This window comes from Stigmatopora nigra, chromosome 14 (assembly GCF_051989575.1).
Source record: "Stigmatopora nigra isolate UIUO_SnigA chromosome 14, RoL_Snig_1.1, whole genome shotgun sequence".
Taxonomy (NCBI): Eukaryota; Metazoa; Chordata; class Actinopteri; order Syngnathiformes; family Syngnathidae; genus Stigmatopora; species Stigmatopora nigra.
In genome coordinates this window covers 4458537-4479195 of record NC_135521.1, presented here as the reverse complement: position 1 = coordinate 4479195, position 20659 = coordinate 4458537, and the positions used below count along the sequence as shown (strand labels likewise).

Here is a 20659-nt window from a genome sequence, read left to right as displayed (position 1 = left end):
GAATCATTAATTAGATACTCTTGCTATAGATATGAGCATAATTTATAGTAACATTCAAATGGAGGTTGCCAAAGAAGAATGATCCTGCATTAATTGAAGAGATCTCTTCAAATATTGCCCATGTTTCCGCACAAATGACTACAGCTTCCGTTCAGTCCCGTTTGTTTTGTATTTATTTCTTTATTTATTATTTATGCACATTGTTATTTTTGTCAAGAATTTCACCCGGTTTAATGTTTAATCAGCCTGGAATAAGCTCCAGCTCCCCATGGAATATGCATTTTTGAATAGGAATGGATGTAGAAATGATGGACTTTCAACGTTTTAACCATTGGGAATGATCACTTCCAATTAAAAGGTCTCGTCCTTGACAGGTCAACACAGCCATGCACGAAGCCAAGCTGGTGGAGGAGTGTGACGAGCTGGTCGACATCATTCGCCAGAGGAAACAGGTCATCGCCGTGAAAATCAAAGAGTCCAAGGTAAAGAACTCTAAAACAGTACATAGACAGTGAAGAAAGTCTTGGTCCGAGTTAGACATCATGAGAGGTAGAGACACTCACATAAATGTATAATTGACGTCTCAATTATTAAGATGAATGTCATGCACTTAACTCTGTTCTTGTAATCACATATGTTGTTAACAAATGGATGAAGTCAAAGTCAGACGTGAAAGGAGGGCAGGGAAAGGTTGAGCTAACCAGTGGGAGGGTGGGCAATGGTTCATTAATTCCGTAATTACACACAACAAGACAATTTTCGCTCCAGTAGAAATCACTGATGGTACGCTTCAATGAGGAGAAAGACAAGGGTTGATATCTCTATTTAAAAAAAAAAAAAGCGTGAATCCCATTTCATCACAGAGATTCGTCAATTGATTTTTGATTAGGTTTGATTCAGAAGCCTGCGATCAATAAATGCAGACAACAGCTAAAAGAATAGTGATTTATGTCAATTTTACTTAAAATGGAAGGCTAAAAAAAACAAATTAAGCCTGAAGTAAACTCTAGCTCTTCCCTGAGAGAAATTAACAATCAAGAGCTTATCGGGTGGAAGAATAATGATTTTAAATGACACTGACTGATTATTTTCGATAAGTCTACTTAATTAAATGCTGCAACCTTTTCTAAGGTCAATAAAGACTGTTATGGTAATTCTTAAAATATTCCAGTCGTACGGAGACCGTCAACAAAACGTAACGGTGTCGGGTTTCCAAAATGGAGGATGGTGTCGTTTATGGCAAGCACTTTTCCTGAAGAAAAGTCCTCATCTGCACAACAGAATAACAGGATTACGCAGCCATTGATCAAAGTGTGTAAAGCAGAGCAGGGCTCTCTAATTCTCTCTGTCATTTCCTCTTAAGAACTCAAAGTTTAGAATATTTTCTTTCTATTCCCACGGCCTGGCATGTATACGTTGTCACTTTATCTTTCTGTGTGGAGATGTTGTTTTATTGGGTCACATTTGGTCGCGGTACAAGTATAATTTGTGCTGAAGTATGAAATGTTCAAGGTTTGGTCCATAGATTTACACACCAAAAAAAATGGTAAAGTTTGCTCAGACAGCCAGTAAAGTTTGAAGTAGTTTTATAGAAAAGTGGGTCAGAGAAGTTTGGAAGTGATGCGTCTGAAGTTTCTGGCTTCTAGTTTCACTCTGCAAACGTTTTTGATGCTTTTGTCCCAAAGTGCGGAAATGTAAAACTCTCTGGTCTATGAAAGAGCTTAAATGCATCATCATGAAACAAGGCTGATATAAAAAGGAGCCTTTTTTCCCTCCTTTTTAATGAAGGCGGCTGAGTATTATATATCTGCTACTTTTAATGGCTACTTTTTGTGCAGGAACATCGCATTATGAATTGTCACAATGAATTAAAACATTCTCTAATTAACCCATCAGTCTGTTCTCTGCATCTCCGAACTTCCATTCTAATCTCTTTATGAGCAAAAATGGTTTTTAGTGTTGTTCTTGTCATAAAATTAAGATGGGCCCTATTGTAGTCTTTTCATGCGCATACTACAGCATTAATGAAATTCCAATTGTAGCTGCTATATTGTCAGTTAAAGGGACTAATTATCTAAAGAATACAAAAGCACTATATCCACTGAATTTCTGAAATAAATGTTATCATCTTCCTTTAAAATATATTCATAGATTTTTAGATCTCTCCCTGGAGGGATTAGTTTTATTGATGACATTTTGGTTTGCTCATGTGCTTATTTATCAATAAAGGTATGTGTAGTGGTACACAGATACGAAGGGGTGGGGGTGATGGAATTTTGTGTTTTTTTACGTCTGAACAATGAAGGAAGGATTGTAAACATTTGATTGTATGGTGTATTTGCCAGGTGATGAAGTTACGCAAGTTGGCACAGCAGATCGCTAACTGTCGTCAATGTCTGGAGCGCTCCAGCGCCCTCATCACGCAGGCTGAGCAAAGCCTGAAAGAAAATGACCACGCCCGCTTTCTTCAGACTGCACGAAATGTAGCGGAAAGGTGAGTAAAAGACAAATGTACTCATATTTTAATGCCAACGTTTGTTTTTACGTTTGATTTGGATGGACCGTGTTAGTACTTAATTTTCATACTGGCGTAAAAGTTGCATATCTGAGAGGGCAATATTTTATTTTTATTTTCACGCTGTTGTTGGGCAAGACGGGGGAAAAAATGGTTAATGAAAAATGCATGATTTATAATACGGAAAATATGGTAGTTTTGATGTAGATACTTCTACTTCTCTACTGATTGTCTCTTCTGAATGTTTCACCAGAGTTGCCATGGCGACCGCCTCCTCCCAGGTACTCATACCTGATGTTAATCTGAATGAGGCTTTCGACAACTTTGCCCTGGACTTTTCCCGAGAAAAGAAGATTCTGGAATGCCTTGATTACCTAACAGGTTTCAATGAGCTTTTTTACAGTCTTGCTCATAATAATGTTGTTTGGCAGTGAGTGTATATTTAACCCAATATCATGAAAAATATATGCTCAGTACTGCCAAGTGACTTCTAAAAAAAAAAAAAAAATTGTTCCCACGCAGCACCAAGCCCGCCGTCCATCAGAGATGAGCTATGTACGGCATCGCACGACACCATCACCGTTCACTGGACGTCCGAGGACGAGTTCAGCGTCACCTCTTATGAGCTACAGTACACCATATACACTGGACAGACTAATTTCATCAGTAAGTTCTCATACACACACACACACACACACAGAAACAAAAAAAATAAGCTTCATGATCAGTCTACAATTTAAATGGAACAGCTCCACTCTTTTTGCATAACAATGTTATTGCCATATGCTCAATATTTTATTGTGGTACACACGAGGATAACCTAGTTTTTTTTCATTGTGTAATGTATGTTTCAAAAGAAACAAAGCAGATCTAGGTTTTCTGAAAACTGTTTTTAAATGGATTGGCATCTTTAAAGAGGCTTTAGGGGAATTCATTCATTTTAAGCAATTAGTATTTCCCATTTTGACGATTTTTTTTAAGCACTAGTAATTTGTGGATCTTGATATTGGGTGACTTTTAAACTTCCATCAAATTTCTGACTATTAATGGAAATATAGCAACAATATTAAAACAGAAAGCTTTGTAACACTGGTTAAATTGAACAAGAGGATTGTCTCTATGAAAAGAAAGCATATAAACTCCTACCCAACTATAATATAGATGACCAAGATCATGGTAGCATGACATTTTTTTAAGGGGAACACATTTTAGTGGCTAACAATGAAGCACAAACTCTTAAACCAAGTTGCTTCTAAATAAACCTCCATAAGTTTTCCCTTCCTTCATCCATTCTTAAAAGCATCTCACATTTAATGGCCTTATTTGCGTCCTGTGAAGTATTTATATTTACAAGAAGACTCTCTGCTATTACTTATGTATGTATGTTGTTGCCACCCCGCTGAATTATTCATCAAGTCCCAGAAGGTTTGAAGTCAAGATCGTTCCCAGAGTTCCGGATTGCCGCCGCGGGGAAAGATTTAAGAAACAGAGCGATGAATAGACGTCGCTATTGTCGTTTCAACGGTACACTACAAAGCTTAATCCTGACTTTAAAAAAAAGGGGGGGGGGGCTTTTGAATATGTTGCTTAACTGTGCTTGATACCACTCCTAACAGAATCCCAGTTTATTAACATGGTTCTCTCAGTGCAGTAACACCCAAGTTGATCAAAATGCAGCGAACGTGTATACAATTATTTCCACGGATATTCCGTTTTCCCACTTCCCTTGAACTCAACTGCGTTAAAAAAGAAATCGAATCGACCTGGAATGAGCAGAGGTTAAAGTGTTCCGGTAAAGTAAATTCTCATTGGCTGAGTTAGGTTAGAAACCACCTAGAAGAGGTCATGTACGCATAAGCTGCATTTCCAGGGCATTTGAACATGACAAGTTATCACATTCTTTGGCCCGCATTCTTTGCACGCATCATCTCCGTAATATCTCCGTCTCCCGTCGTTAAGGCTTTCAGGATTCACTTTAATAAGTCTAACAAAGTCAGCTCTGGGCGGAAGGGAGCAACACATATTAAACCTGATGTTAAGGTAATGGGACGGATCAGAATGTGCGCATAAATGTTTGATGATTCTTGAGGCGCGTGGGCTCCCCAAGCACTTGCACTGTTATGACTAGGAGCATCTGGTTAAATTTCACGTGGTGTGGTTCACTTTTAAAAATGAGGAAATCATTTATTGTTGTCATGATGGGATTTTTTTTTTTTTTTTTTTGCCTGTGCGCCAGGTTTGTACAACTCTGCTGATAGTTGGATGATTGTGCCCAACATCAAGCAGAACCACTACACTGTGCACGGTCTGCAGAGCGGGACTCGCTACGTCTTCTTCGTCAAAGCCATCAACCAGGCGGGAAGCCGCAACAGTGAGCCAGCTCGTCTCAAAACCAACAGTAAGTTGTAGCCATTATTACTATATGGATTCATTTTTTAAATTTTTTTATGGATCAGTGATGCATTGTTTGCTCTTTGTACGTTTTCTGGGAATTACCGTCACCACAGTGAAGTTAAAGATGGGCAGGATTTTTATTAATTTCAACATACTTGGGTGGATATATATATATATATATATATATATATATATATATATATATATATATATATATATATATATATATATATATATATATATATATATATATATATATATATATATATATATATATATTTTTTTTTTTTTTTTTTTTTTTTTTTTTTAATGAAAGTAAGCCGTCGATTTGAACTCAAATTCATGCATTCAACAACTATCTTGCCCGTCTTGAGTTATAACACGTGGCTCTCAGGGCACATGTGGCTCCCGGCTAATATGAATGTGACTCTTTGATTATTATTATATTTTGGATATACTGAGGCTCTTTGCCTCATTTCTTGTTTCCCTTATTTTTATTCTCTCTTAAGTCAGATTCAAATTTATCAGGGCGCATTAAAAACAAATTATCAATTATATATTTAAAAAGGATTTCGCAGATTGGATGTTTTTGTGAATCTTTTGGCTCTTTGACTCTCACCGTTTCAAATGTTGGCTCTTTGACTCTCACAGTTTCAAATTTTGGCTCTTTGACTCTCACAGTTGCAAATGTTGGCTCTTTGACTCTCACAGTTTCAAATGTTGGCTCTTTGACTCTCATAGTTTCAAATTTTGGCTCTTTGACCTTCACAGTTTCAAATTTTGGCTCTTTTTGTCAAACTTGTTCACCACCATTGATTTATAGGCTTATTATGCAGGTTTTTTAGATGAATCTGTGCCAATTTTTGACTGTCATAAAGTGTCTGAGTTGCTTTTTTTCAGATCATTCTGAAACTTTTTTATATGCGTACTTTCTTCAACTCCTTGGCTCAGTTTCTGTTTCTTTGCCTTTGATTGTTTTTTTTTTGACTGCAGGCTCCCTGGGTTGTTGATAAAGAACAAAAAAAGTATAAATAATTCAGATTCAAATTAAAAGGAAATAACTTTAAGAAAGACAGATGGCAGTCTAAATTATTAAAAGCATTAGTGTGGAAGTATAGCAATTGGAGTCACTATTAGTTTGTCTTTTTGGTAGCAAAACCAACCTAAAATTCTGTCTTAAACCCAGTTACATATAACAATAAAACAGTGCTATAGAAAATAATATCAACTCTGAACAGTAATAAATATGCATACCCTGGTACTCTATGTAATTCAAGGTCACTTTAATAGTAAACAACAACATTCCACTTTTTTAGTATACCATGAAGTGTTGATGTTCAAAAGTGGAGCGGCGAATGAGGCGATTGGTGACGTTAAATTGCAAAAGTAGCTCAATGAAGTTTAAATGGAGCTGATGTGATGCTTTTTTCTGAGCGCCTGTCAGCATCCGAGCTGCCGCATCGGGGGATTAGCTGTAATCTGAACACACTGCTAAGTAAAACAACATGAAACGTGCAAAAATGTTTGGCTTGCAGCCTCTTCAAGGCGCTTCTGACTTTTCTTCAAATAGCAACTTGAATTTACCTTTTAAATGGCAGTACAATCTCGAAAGGCAGAAAGAATCCATTCCACTTGTTGACCTCATTAGTATAAAATGAATTTTTATCATATTACTTTTATTAAAATGTATATGATTCATTCTTCAGCAGGGGCAATAACGATATATTTTTTAATCACCGCTCTTCATATTAGGAAGAAAAAAACACTCATCTTTATTACATTTCGGAGATATCGGATTTGGACAGATCCACAAAATTGGACTTAAATCACATGTAAAAATATGCGATCAATACATCCCTGGTAATATTTAAATGCAAATATGTTGGGTTGCACATCTCATTTTATATGTTTCCAGCTCATAACAAAACAAAGACCTCCCGGGTATGCTCGGATGAGTTCAATTTAGAAGAATTTGACCAAACAGATAGCATCCACTTGAGGATTGTTTAATTCCATTCCCACTCTTCTGTTTATGCCCTGACATATTTTATGATTCACTTTCCAAATACATGGAGAAAACATGCCGTGTAATAAAACACCTGAGTAATAAAAGCATCCTTTAGGGCTATCAAAATAATTGATCTTATTAAAATAGTTCCACAGGCTTAATTTATTTTTCATAATTCCCATCTTTTCTATTAATGTCGGTGCCATAAAATCCTTACATAAGATGTTTGTTTTTAAAATATTCATATTATGAATTTTCAATAGCAAAGACCTACACATGCAAATGTAATGTATGAGTGTGACTTCCATCCTTTTGCACTTTATATCATTTTAATGGTGCAAAATGTGCTTTTCCATTTTATCTTTAGATGTTCTCCATGCAAAGTAATCACGGCCATATGGAGAGGTGAATAAATCATGCATCATGCCGTTTCCTCGGTAATTATTGTTAGGAGGCCGCACATATAACATGTAGTTTAACCTTCAATGGCGCAACTTGCTCTTGAAGTTACCAAATATAATGAAATAACACAAATATGACTGTATTTCAATTGTTTGTTTTTGTCAAATTGGATTAGTTCTCTCGTGCTGGGTGGGTGTTGATCTCCACTTTCATCCATGGCGTGCTGTCCTCGGATCTTTTGGGCCGTGACATACGATGGCGTTGCGCCCTTTTCTTCGGTCTGTCTTCCTTCTCTTGCGACCATCTGTCGTCTTAGCCCCCAGGAAACACTTTTCACGGCAAAACTTTCCGTCAAAAAGATTGTTAGGAGGATCTTATATGGGTTTACAAGATGCTAGACATGAAATTGTTGGGCCTATTGGAGTCATTTGCTTGGGAAATTGTTTAATTTTGTTCAATGTTGAAATTGGATTTTGTGTTGGATCTGAACTACAGTGTTTCCTTCAGCAATATGGCAATACACTGATAAAATAACAAACAAATTTAAATTAACTTGGATTACGATGCAGACACACTCAAAAATAAGTTTAATCGAACTTTTAACTAAACTTAATTCTAATTTTGTATAAAAGTTTGATACCTTTCTTCTCCCGGGTTGGCTTTTTTGCCCCGCCTCCACACTGAATTTCAGTCAATATCGAGGGTTGTTTGAGATTGTATTCCCTTCAAAGTAGTATTAGTAATTAGTATATACGGCATTCTCACTGACTAACGGGGAAAAAAACGCTGAAAAAAATGCAACGCTCCGCCCAGTGCTCGCAGAGACATTACAAAGAGGGAGTTGCAGGGGGAGACACAGTAGCCATTATGTTCTTATGAGCAGCATATCGCGTCCGCTGTCTGCTCGCATATCAAAATTGGTCTCGTATCTCAAGATAAATATTTTCTCGAAATAGTACTCGTATCTCGAATTGCTCGTGTGTCGGGCCACTCGTATGTGGAGGTCCCACTGTAAAAACGACATTTGTTTCTTTCTATTTTTAACAAAACCAAAGTTGCCGGCATGAGCTTTTCAATAGAACGGTCGGTGACTGTCCAAAATAGGGCTGAAGGTCACATTTTCACGTCCAAAGCAGAAACAGTCCACTCGGCCCGTTTTATCTTCCTTATAACCGCCAGCTTTGAGGTTCCGCGACCGTCTCGTGCAATGCCGCTTAAAAAACTGCGCTTGTTCCACTTTGAAAGGCTTTCACCAGCTTTTGGGTCACTCTGGACTCAAACACCGAGACGCTGACTGTGGCCTAATGGAGCGGCCTACTATTGTTGATAAAATTTTCACAGTGTTTTAAAGTACTCACGGCTAAAATGTGTCACAGCATTGTGAAGCGTCTATGAATTAAGCATGACAACGGCGTGACCTTTTACCGCCGTGACCCACATTTGCTAGATCTTTACTTCACGCCGGCTAGGTTGAGAACATCCTCTCATTGGAAAGTGGCGTGAGGAACCTGTAAATCTGTAAATGGAGGGGAGGAAGAAGTGGCATCACCCAAAGAGTGAAAGGAGAGTGAGAAGGTTGAGTGCACGGAGGACACCGAATAGCTCTTTGCGGGGGCGAGTGTCTGCTGACGTGAGTGCCCTCAATCCTCTGCTTTTTTAGTCGTGAATACGTAGCGTCGAGACACAGATTGATCGGGAAACTTCCTAAGCAGGGCCGACATTAAAATACTGTGTGGGGCTTGGAGTTACTTTGCCAGTGTTGTGGTCTTGTGGTTCCTGGAAGAGTTCTGCCGGGATCCTGCTTATCCTTGTTCTTCTTGGTCTGGAACTGTCGCAACTCCACTCTCGTGGTCTTGGTGAAGCATTCACCACTTGTTCAGGCTGTCCTCCAATTTTGAAGGAGCTTTTTTTTAAAAACATGGTCGCCATCAAGCCCAAAGAAAATGGGAAAATTCATCACTATTTAGTGGCCTTTTTAAGCCAGAATAAGAAAAAAATCAGCAGGAAAATAGAAGAGCGATGCAAACATTTGCACTTTTATGCTAAATTTTAAGCTTGGAACAAAATCACCGTCATTATTTTGAGGTTGAAATCCTAATATTTTAGGCTGGAGTTGATTGAGTTAGGATTACATCTGAGCACAACTTAATGAGAGAACCACTTTCATCTGGGATTGTTTTTGTTTCAATCTGTCTTTTAATGAGCGGTCTGTCTGCCTCCTTGATTAATTTATATCAGTAATTAAAAAAATCCTGAATTCTAATCCAGTAATAACAAACATATTTGTTTCTAATTTGCCTTCAAATGAAAGTGTCTAAAGGGTTTGTTTATATTCGTCATATAGTTTTTATTTCAAAAATGCTCTCTTATATGTACAGCTATGTAACACTACATGTGTGTGATTACGTCAAATACACTTTTGATCTTAACAAATATGCTGACACGCAAGCATCAAATGGTTGACATTTGGAAAAATGTCTGCCGCACGCGAGTGGGAACGTGAAAACGTCCCGTCCTCTCAACGTGAGCGCCTACCTTGACGAAAATATCAGCCGTCAACGTGCCTCAAGAGGTACACGTAGCCCTTTACTTCCTCTCAAAGAGACTGCAATAATATTTACCCAGCATGCATCCCAATGGCAGACGTCAAAGTAACTCAAAGGCTTTTTTTTTTTGGTAAACAGTGGAAGGAGAAGAAGGAAGATGGGGACGCTGGTCCCAGTTAGGAGGTGCTCAGGGAAAATAGCCTACAAAAAGACTGCTAATATTTAAGTTTGTATTTCTGGCACGGGTGAAAAATACATTTTTTAAACATGTTTGGTGTTTTTGCAGGCGTAAGAGACTTTGGATTAAAGTTGAAATGGCTTGGTCCCCACTGTGAGATTATTACAGTAAATAGGTTGTATATCCTAATTTTTTCTTGAGTAATCGAGAGCATTTATTTTCTTTTTTTTTTTCAATTGCTTTTTTCCCATTCGCCCATATTTTGGCTTTTTTTTTCTATCCAATGTCCTTGCTCTGGTGATTCCTGTTACGACTCAATAGTCGTGTATTGATTATTTGGACGTTTTTATTGGGAGTACTAGAAATGAATAATAACGCTCAGGCATCCCAGTCCGAATGGATTTGGCTTTTATTGCCTCCTGAACATCATTAGTCAATGCCAGCCTTTCTATTTTGAATGGATTTGACATGAATTGCCGTGGATGGACGAGTGGTTCCATCGTCCACCCTGTAGTTCTGAGATTGAGGGTTCCATCCCCCAGTGGGTTCTGTCTGACCTTCATGTGTGTAGTTTACATGTTCTGCCCCGGGTTTGTGTGGGTTTCCTGCGGGTACTCTGGTTTCCTCCCACATCCCCAAAAAACATGCATGTTATGCTAGTTGAACACTCTAAATTGCCTCGAGGTATGAGCGTGAATGGTTGTCTCTTTCTGTCTAGGCATAGGCTCCAGCACCCCCGCGATCCTCATGAGATTAAATGAATCGATTGCGTCCAATGGCAACGAATGTGTTGATATTGACATTTGGATTCAACACACTTGCACATGGCAACGACATGTTTCTAAAGTTGTGTGTGTGCACATTTGTCGTCACGTTTCTAAACCCCCAGCGCCCCCCCTCCCACACCCTCCACAACCTCTTCTGTCCCCCGCAAAGCCACGACAGAGAGTTTGCAAGAGGCTGCGCCGGCAGCGATAAGCAGTTCAAAGAGGCGAGCGCATTCATGTAATTGGCTGCCGGCAGCACATTGGCCTCGTCCTCTCACGTCCACCAGCAGTTTCACTCAGCAGGCGGATTATCGGAGGGGAGTGTTCGCCAGAGGATGAGATCCAGAGGACGGGGGAAAGAGAGATGAAGAGAAGGACACAGAGGGCGGCGGAGTCGGGAGGGAGGGAGTTTGGGGGGCTCATTGTGCCTCATTAAGCCGTGGGAGGCCGGGGGAGCCGACGAGATGGAGGTGTCGGAGTTAAATGTCAGTTCGGAGAGGGATGCGGCTGACCTCTGATGAGTTTACAGTGCAAATCTTCAGCCTGGAATTATACCCGCAATTTCTCCTGTCAAACTGGGCCTCGCCTCATCTGCCCTATGCCCGTTTTGCTCAAATTTGGAGAGGAACGGTGACCGACATTTTGAATGTTTAGAGGAAAGAACTCTGGTTAGGTTAGAAAATCGTCAATGGCCGTCACTTTAATAACCTCAAATAAAGAGTTGCGATGGAGCTAGGAGTTTAGTTGAACATTTTCTGAATGAAAATCAGAGGTGATTTATTTAGCATAATTATTTCGTGATGTACCAAATTCGTACGTAATCCAACCAAATGATGCCATTCCAATCCCGTTCATTCTTTGGGTGCAAATATGCATGTTATCCCAGATTAGCCATGATGTGTATTAATAGTTACCGTCCTCCGTTTCTTTTCTTCCTTGCATTTCATTTTAGCGACAGTATATCAACTTGGCGTCAAAATTCCCAAGCGAAGGGAACGTGGAAATGTTAAAAAAATCCATGGCAGCTTTTCCAACTCGACTAAAAGTTTCCTGCTGCTAATTTCCAAGTCTGTGTGATGTTAGACACTGAGGGGGGTGCCGACTGCCTTCCTCCAATCGCACCAAATGTTTTCACAAAAGCTGCGAGCAGCTTTGAAGTTTAGATTTGCCAACCTTATGTTTGCAAAAATAATCCCCCCTTCAGTTTTCTCCTTGACTTTTCTCTTCCCTTTTTTTCCACATTTCTTTCCCTTTTACACCTGCTGCTGCTGCAATCTTTTCTTACTCAACCCCCGCCTTGTCCACAACATTGAGGGATCATAAAAATAGATCAGAAATAGCCACTGTCCTTTTGCAATGCATTTTGAATAGTTTTGGTTGATTTTTGTGTGGCAAACCAGCTGCTGAAAATAACAACTTTCTGGTTAAGACATTCTAATGCAGGGGTGTCAAACATTCACTGTCAATGTCAGCCAATAGTTAACAAGGAATCTTAAAGTGGGAAAAACTTGGAGTAGAAAAGCAACCAACGAAACCAGAAATTCTCCCAAAATCAAACTATTGGTCAAAATGTTTCAGGAATTGATCTGTAAGTAAACTAAAATAACAAGCAAGTCACGCAAAATTAGCTCATTGGCTAACACTGACAATAATTTATATCCAATTCACTTTACTTGGCGATGGAGTCATTGACGGCGACCAATTATTTTTCTGGCCAAAAGTAAGATGAGACTACGTGAGATCAAATTTGCTTTTGAACGTGGCCCAAGTAACAAACCCAACTCAACTTTCTATGTCAAATGTGTCAAAGTGGCGGCCCGGGGGCCAAATCTGGCCCGCCGCATCATTTTGTGTGGCCCGAGAAAGTAAATCATGAGTGCCGACTTTCAGTTTTCGAATCAAATTCAAATGAAGAGTATAGATGGATATCAACTTTCCTGATTTTCCCCTTTTTAAATCAATAATTATAATTTTTTAATCCATTTTTTCTGTGTTTTTAGTTCAAAAATCATTTTGTAAAATTTAAAAATATATTTTAAAAAAAGCTTAAATAAACATTGTTTTAGATCTATAAAAAAGTGAATATAAAGGGTTTTTAATCCAGTTGTTTTAATCCATTTATTAAAAAAAAAATCTAAATATTATATCTAAAATGGTCCGCCCCGCTTGAAATCAAGTTGACTTTAAAGCGGCCTGCGAACCAACCCGAGTCTGACATCCCTGTTCTATGTGGTGACGAATCCCTCCGTTCTATTTGCAGGTCAACCCTTCAAGTTGGATCCCAAAACGGCCCACAAGAAGCTCCGTCTGTCCAACGACTGCCTCACCATGGAGAAAGACGAGAGCTCCCTGAAGAAGAGTCACACTCCAGAACGCTTCGGCGGAACCGGTTCGTACGGGGCCGCCGCTAACGTCTTCATTGACAGCGGCTGTCACTACTGGGAAGTTCTACTGGGAGCATCCACGTGGTGAGCAGCGCACACCTTTGCAAAACGTGATCATGAGAGCATCATATAAGCCTTCAAGGGAGTTTGTCGATGTGAAATGTTTCTTCTGGGGGGTTTAATCCAGGTTCCCACACACTGAGTGTACGCTTACCCGAATGATTTTCTTTGTACTAATTGGCTCTGAAGTATAGCACTTCCTGCAGGAAAGACCCAAAGGGCCCCGCGTCTACCTTGTGTGTTTTCAGCAAACGCCGGCCGAGTGATGCACGTAATTACGGCTTTTAGGAGAGATAGCTCATCCATTCCCAAATGCCTTCTCCCCCGCAGGTACGCCATCGGCGTGGCTTACAAATCGGCCCCTAAAAACGAATGGAGCGGCAAAAACTCGTCGTCGTGGGTGTTCTCGCGCTGCAACAACAACTTTATGGTGCGCCACGACGGCAAGGATATGCTGGTGGAGGCCAGCCTGCAGCTGAGGCGCCTGGGCGTCCTGCTGGACTATGACAACAACACCCTGTCCTTCTACGACGCCATGAACTCGCATCACATCCACACTTTCGAAGTCTCCTTCCTACTGCCCGTCGTACCCACGTTCATGATCTGGAACAAATCGGTCATGATCCTCTCGGGGCTTCCCGTGCCAGATTTTGTGGAGGGCACGTCTCTGGACCACCAGGAACATCAGCAACAGCAGCAGCAGCAGCATCAGATGGGTCTCTGCAGACAAGAGTCGCCCTACTTGACCGGGATGAAGACCTGCCACTGAAGAAACAGTAAGGCCCGTCCTTCTCCTTCTCGGTGACCTTTCAGGCAATCGGTAGTATGAAATTACTTTCTACTGTATGTAGAATGTGTACAAATATGCATTCCTTTCTGAAAGAATTAGCAGTTTTGTCTCAAACCGATGATGCGAAAGAGTACCGGTCATTGTTCTAACAGATCATGTGACGAGTTTGGCCAATTAATCGTCTTCTAAAATGCGTACCGTATTTTCTCGCGTACACGTCGTATTTGTAGGTAAAAAAAAAATTGCAATATGTTGTATTATAACCTAAACACAGCAAGAAAAAATCCCCCAAATATCACAGAATTAGTATCTACTGTAAATGACTTTACGATAACCATCTTGGAACTGACCAACTTTGCATTACTATGTGACAATTGATCATGTATAATAAGAGTTCTATTGAAAATACAAAGATGTTATTTATGACAGAAGTTTAATTTTATGATGAATGCTACCAACTACACAAAAAACTACTTAACAAAACAACTCTCATCAATAGTGAAACTAATTGACTGCTCTCCTCATTGCTACTTCCCAAAGGCATTAAAAGCTGTGGTTTATATCACATAAAATATTGATTTTTAAAAAGTTGTTGTCTTCCGAAAAATATATTTATATTATTATTGGGAACGAGGCAGATTTTAACATGTTTTAAACTGTCATGTCATGGCATGATTGTGATTTACTGTCAGGTGTCCACAAAGACTTATTTTCATTTTGTTAGGGCTTGCCCTGTTGTGAAAATGCATGATAACACTGTACAGCAGCCCATGTTGCTTCATCCGCTCATTTTGGATCATTTCAATACCGAGTACGACAGTTCTACACATCCATCAAATGCTGACTCACCTGCACATTTGCTCACAAAGCACTTAAAAGCCATCTACGGCCACCCAGTCAGATCCAAATAATGCACAACGTTACCGAGATCATCCTTTCTAAAAAAAAAAGTAAAAGAAAAAATAAAAGTGCCAATATATTCAATATTTGACCTTCAAATTCTAACATCGCAGTTGTTAACAGTATTCTATCACTTAGTTCAAAAGTCCAATTGCAACCTTCAAATTGTGAGATTTTTCACTGGAGTGTGTGCATTGGAATTTAGTAGGAAACTCAAATTACAATTTTTAAAGCATTAACAAGCTTTTTTATGACTAAATTATGAATTACAGTGCGTGCCCTGCGATTGGCTGCTAGGATAGGCTCCTGCGACCTTTGTGAGGACAAGCGGTTCAGAAAAATGAATGAATTCTATTGTTTTATCATGGCTAATGAAATCAACACTCCAACATAATAAGGAATGAGTATTGTGGGTACTACTACTACTACTACTACTACTACTCACTGTATTCTTGTATTCTTCGTATAGGTAGTTTTCTCCTAGAAATTCAAATACAAGAAATAAGTTTTAAACATGATATGAAATTATATATACAGGGATTTTTTTGTCAAATCCCATTTGTACTGTTATTTTTAGCACCAAAGCCAACAAAATTCTCATGAAAAGGACTATTGAAATCACAATGTCAAAAATACATGCAGTACTACTTGGTATTGTAAGGTTGTTTCCGAAAATCAGCCTTCTTGTCACTCACAAGCGCCATGTTGAATTGTGATAGATTCTGACAATCAAATCATCTGCACAATTATACGTGTCCGATCTGCATGATTTTGTAACCTTTTTTTGCAGGTTGGGTACTTTCTCTCATTACACTGAGGTGCTTAACATAGTAGGTTTTGCTTTTAAAGCTATTGCAAGAAAGAAAACATCCATCGTGATGCATTTGAAAATAGTTTGCAGTGCTATTTTCTTTCTTTGGGTCGATACAATGAAAAATATTGCGAATGATTTCCAGTAGCTACCGACCCCCCTGCAGTGAAGTGTAAATCCTTAGAGACAATTCAATAGATTCTCCTTCCTTTGCTTTTGTGTGACACGGAAAGCCGTTTTTCTTTTTTTTTTTTTTTTTACAACTCAGAAGAAACACTTTTCATCTCCTGTCGGCGTTTTAAAGAACAAAATTAAAAGCTGTCCAGGAAGTAACAAAGTAATCACAGGAGGGGGGGATAATATATTTACAATATATACGGTTGTATATTATACACTATTTACAAACAAATGTGACGTGAATTCAAGTCCAAATAAAAGTCTGAGTCCAAAAATAACAATATTTTTCTTTATTGTATTGACTTCATTGACCACCTTGCCACCATGGCGTCCCTCTTTGATGACGTCATGAAATTTGTCTATGTATCGGAGGCTGACGTGTGTTTAGTGATGTCATCATAGACAAATATGACAGCCATATGACACAACAGGCAACACCGGGCCCAAAAAAATGCTGAGCTCGGGTCGTTGAAACCGCAAACCCGGTCTGGCAAATTTAGCTGGTTTTGGCTGGACAAGATGGAAGGGAAAAACAATAAAAAAGCAGACAAGATGAATATGAAGACGGTTTTCAGGCAGTCGTACATACCACTCAGTGGAGAGGGTCAATCCCAATGGCTGGACAAGGGGCAAAACATGGCCACCTACCTGAAATGCCTGGAGTTGGACTACCGAAAATTGTTAATGGAAAACTGCGAGATCCGCAAACGTATGGAGAGCAACGAGAAGATCTTTTTTAAGACCAAGGCTGAGCTGTTGAAAACCAACGTGGAGCTGGAGAAGTTGCGACTTTTCAAAGATCGCCTCACCTTTGAAATGACAGCCAAACAATCCCGCTGGAATCGAGACAAATACAAGCTGCTCAAAGAGAGAGAAGCTCTTCTCACGGAAATGAGTCAAATGGTGGAGGACTTCAAGCACTTGGCTTTCAAGTACATGGTAAGATCTCACCGCCGATTGATACTTTGAACAATCTTCAAAACCTTGATTGATCCAGTCTTTTTTGTTCTCAGGAGCTTGTGGTCAAAACCTTAGGCGATGGAAATCTGCCCAAGCTTAAAGAGAAGAAAGTCAGGACCGAGTGCTTCATTGGAAGGCTGATTAACTGTTTTATTTCCAAAACAAATGATTAAGGACGAACCATAACGTTTCTCTCCACTTGAATTTGGAGACTTAAGCCAATGACATCAAGCAAATGTGGCCTTGGGATCGCCTACATTCGGATCTGTGCTACACCAAATGGATCAAAGAAAAGTCCAACGTAGCGACAAGGAAGTGAAAAAATGGATCTGTAAGACCCTCTGGTCTTTTCCTGTGAGGTCAATGGATGATTTGGAGGGACATTTGCGAAATCACTTGTGCACAGTCACACTTGAATAATAAAAAAAAAAGCAAACCGTTCCTACAAAGCTAGGAACGGCAATGCGTCAACGCCATTTTGTCCAGACCGTAAAAGTATATCACCAAACATAAAAGGAGGTCAAAATGATGGAAACCATCGTCAAATTATGTTTACCAGTAACCAACCGTGTTTATTCTATTCCTTCCTGTGTTTTTTTTTATCCCCCCTTCCCGCCTCCATCTTTTTTTTCAGGAAGACTCAAGTGGGAGGAGACCATGTTCTCCTCAGGCTGCTTCACATCAATGCACCCCCGCGTCTACCTTTCATGTCCTATAAATAGCCAATGCGCCCAATTGTTATCACCCAAAAAAGGCAGTTTGTGATTCTTTCTGCCTGTTTGCTGCATTTCTAGGTACAAGCATGTAATTTCTTCCGTGGATGGACAAGTTGTTTATCCTGTAGGAGGTGAATGGGAAAGGTCAAGAGAAAGCAGCCGCTTTTGTGAGTAATCTGCAATTGAATTTTTAATTTTTCATTTTTTGGTCATCCACTCCCAATGTATACTTTAAAGCATTCTTCATTGGCAGAAATGTTTAGAACTCTGGTGGGAGAATTATTGGGTAAAATTAAAATGCCATGATGGTCCATTTTTTTGGTTCATGAAATGAAACACGAATTCACTTTAAAGTTAAGTTAATAAGACTGTTTCAAAAATGAGTGCTATTCAAACTAAATGTTTTATTTTGATAGCACTGAAGAAAAATATGACTGTACAGTTCGTTAATTTTGGCTGTCAACCTTCCCAATTAAAACGCAATTCAACCTGTATCACCATCAATGGCCGCCGATGAATTCATGTTTTCGAGTTCAACTTCTAAATAACTTTCTAAGTTAAGGTCAAAGTGCAGAAATGATCATCCATCACCACCTTTTATATTTCCACACAGACTATAATCTCCGCATCCTGGTTTTCACAATGCATGTGCAAACTATTCTGAGCTTTCTGAGTCCCTACGGAGCAAAAGTTCAAGATGTTAAATGGCGTTTAGGTTTTGTCGGAGTCCAGCTTCCTCTCTTCTACATGTTTCTATTCATGTTGACCTTGGTTTGAAGTCACCTTGGCATCTTTGGCCTTTCCCGTGAATTAGGAAGGAAAATGCACACAAGAACACCCACTCAAACTAGGAATTTTCCATATATCATAGCTATCAACCTCAGCTAATTGCTCCCCTTATTAATGATTGTAATTCCCTTTATTAAGCGACTTGGGGGGAAAAAAACGTGTACCGTATTTTCACGACTATAAGGCGAACTTAAAAGTCTTAAACTTTCTCCAAAATAGACAGTGCGCCTAATAATCCAGTGCGCCTTATATATGGAAAAAACAGAAAACGAAAAACCACCACTGTCGGATATTAAAAAAATACAAACACCTGAACTGAAACAATACTGTTAAATATGGAGATGTCATCTTAGTTTACAACATCTTCCATCATATAGCTCCTCCCCCACTGCAAGATTTTATACAAAAAAATCCAAAACATCAACAATGGCTGGCTCTAGAGGTGACTGTGTGGTGAGTGCTTCATACTTGGAAGTCAATAGCAATTTCCGTATTTTCACGACTATAAGGCACACTTAAAAGTTAAATTTTCTCCAAAATAGACAGTGCGCCTTATAATACAGTGCACCTTATAATTCAGTGCGCCTTATACATGGAAGATGTTATTCATTGGGGGTCCGCCTTATAGTCGTGAAAATACGGTATATGCAACACGGCACACTCGTATAGGGCGCACGTAAATTTCAAAAATTTTCTCCAGTGTACGGCTTTTTGAGGTGCTATATTTATATTGTGAAAAGGTGGATGTGTAAAATGGGAATGCGCATATCATGCTTAAAGCATGACAATATTAGCATGACGTTTTCGTCTGCTACCAGTGACAGAAACAATCCGGATTAGATCTGGAATAGGTCAAACGAAATCAATTTTACAAAAAAACCTACTTGAGAAAAAATCCCATACCAAAGTTGTTATACAGCGTACACAATTGGAAATGTATGAGTTGACAGGTATAATATAAACGAAATAAACTTCCACACAACTAGGGGTATTGATTGTAGAGGATGTTTTACTTCCCGAATTGTACTTGTTAAGGCCAAAATATAAAAGCAAAGTCAATTAATGTCAAAGTCAAATTTAGACTGTTGTGTCTGCTTAAATCTACTTGTTGGTGTCGTAAATGATAATGAAAACAGACTGGTCCACACGCAAGCCAAATTGCGTGGTTTCCCCCCCCTATTGCCAAGTAGAGTCAGGAGACCGTTGTGTACCTACTCCAAACACAAAAGATAAAGGTCACCCTTGAGTTTAATGAGCTAAATGTAATAACAGCGAGCCAAAATACGTCTTTGTATTCTAAACTCAATTAAGCAGTTCTGCTTTGGCTTTTCTATGGGGAAGATGGCAATTGCAATATGTCAAAGCAACCCACGTCTCAGGGTGTGGATAAGCGGTTCAAAAAATGAAAAAAAATGAAGATGTGGCAGTATAAACCATGACATTCGTCGTCTAAACGAGATGTCACGTGACCCATCGACACGTTATTGTTATTATGAGCCATCATTTGCCTCTAACCAATTGCAATGACTCGTGTCTGAGCTGTCGTGGAGGGAGAATTATGCTCGCATGATGGCTTTAAAGGTCGTGTTTAGTGTGCATTTAAATAAAGCTCTGCGCTCCTCAGCTTAATTTCCAGCAAACTTGGTGACAGCTCTATTTTTTTTTTTAATATTTTCTGGCAGATTTGCTTATTTAACAAAAGTAAGACACAGGCAGATGTCAGAATGTCTTAGCACACCGTGGCAGACTCGCTTAGCACATCATCGAAAGTTTGATTCCAGGTGGGACCTCATTGTGTAGAGGACAGGTGTCAAAGTTGCGGCCCGGGGGCCAAATCTGGCCCGCCGCATCATTTTGTGTGGCCCGGGAAAGTCAATCATGAGTGCCGACTTTCTGTTTTAGGATCAAATTAAAATGAGTATAGATGTATATTAAATTTCTTGATTTTCCCCCTTTTTAAAGGAGAACATTTGCCTCCTAATAACCAGCTAGAAGACATCATCTTGTGAGTAAGTACTAATGTAACTGTAAGGGTTATTGCTCACTCATCCTTCTCCCCATTCAATTTGTGCGGAAGCCAGAGTGTGATCCGGGTCATTTGCTTTGTCAAACTTCTTTGCCATCCATATTTTACCGGCTTCGTCGCCTGCCGCTGTTTTACTTTGCACTTTTGCTACTTTCCATGACCTCTCCGGAACATGAGGGCCTCGGATTGCAGACGTGGAGCGTGTGAAGCGGAAGGGCGTCAGATGTGAGCGACGT

At 39.4% G+C, this 20659-nt stretch overlaps 2 protein-coding genes across 5 annotated transcripts in view; both read left to right on the top strand.

Annotated features, from left to right (window-relative positions):
• mid2 (midline 2) overlaps positions 1-20654 on the top strand; it is a 77398-nt gene extending 56744 nt beyond the window's left edge. For 2 of the 4 annotated variants that reach the window (XM_077732134.1, XM_077732132.1), the window contains 7 exons: positions 375-482; positions 2346-2494; positions 2769-2896; positions 3038-3181; positions 4752-4913; positions 13071-13278; positions 13585-16213. In XM_077732134.1, the coding sequence (XP_077588260.1) occupies positions 375-482; positions 2346-2494; positions 2769-2896; positions 3038-3181; positions 4752-4913; positions 13071-13278; positions 13585-14023 (1338 nt within the window). In that variant the 3' untranslated portion in view covers positions 14024-16213. Of the gene's footprint in view, positions 1-374; positions 483-2345; positions 2495-2768; positions 2897-3037; positions 3182-4751; positions 4914-13070; positions 13279-13584; positions 16214-17526; positions 18006-20359; positions 20407-20600 lie in introns of those variants that run through there. The other 2 variants (XR_013328532.1, XM_077732135.1) reach the window with 2 other exon arrangements.
• On the top strand, positions 16356-17517 carry LOC144206983 (uncharacterized). The gene is made up of 2 exons (XM_077732139.1): positions 16356-16871; positions 16946-17517. Exons 1-2 carry the CDS (start codon positions 16452-16454, stop codon positions 17063-17065), a joined length of 540 nt encoding a protein of 179 aa, XP_077588265.1. The 5' UTR covers positions 16356-16451; the 3' UTR covers positions 17066-17517.
• Positions 20655-20659: the final 5 nt, after the last annotated feature.

Excerpts from the sequence above, each read along its gene's own strand:
- LOC144206983 (XM_077732139.1), top strand. The coding sequence starts at position 16,452 with ATGGAAGGGAAAAACAATAAAAAAGCAGACAAGATGAATATGAAGACG. Across the intron at positions 16,872-16,945 it reads ACTTGGCTTTCAAGTACATG|GAGCTTGTGGTCAAAACCTT; the intron begins GTAAGATCTCAC and ends TTTTGTTCTCAG.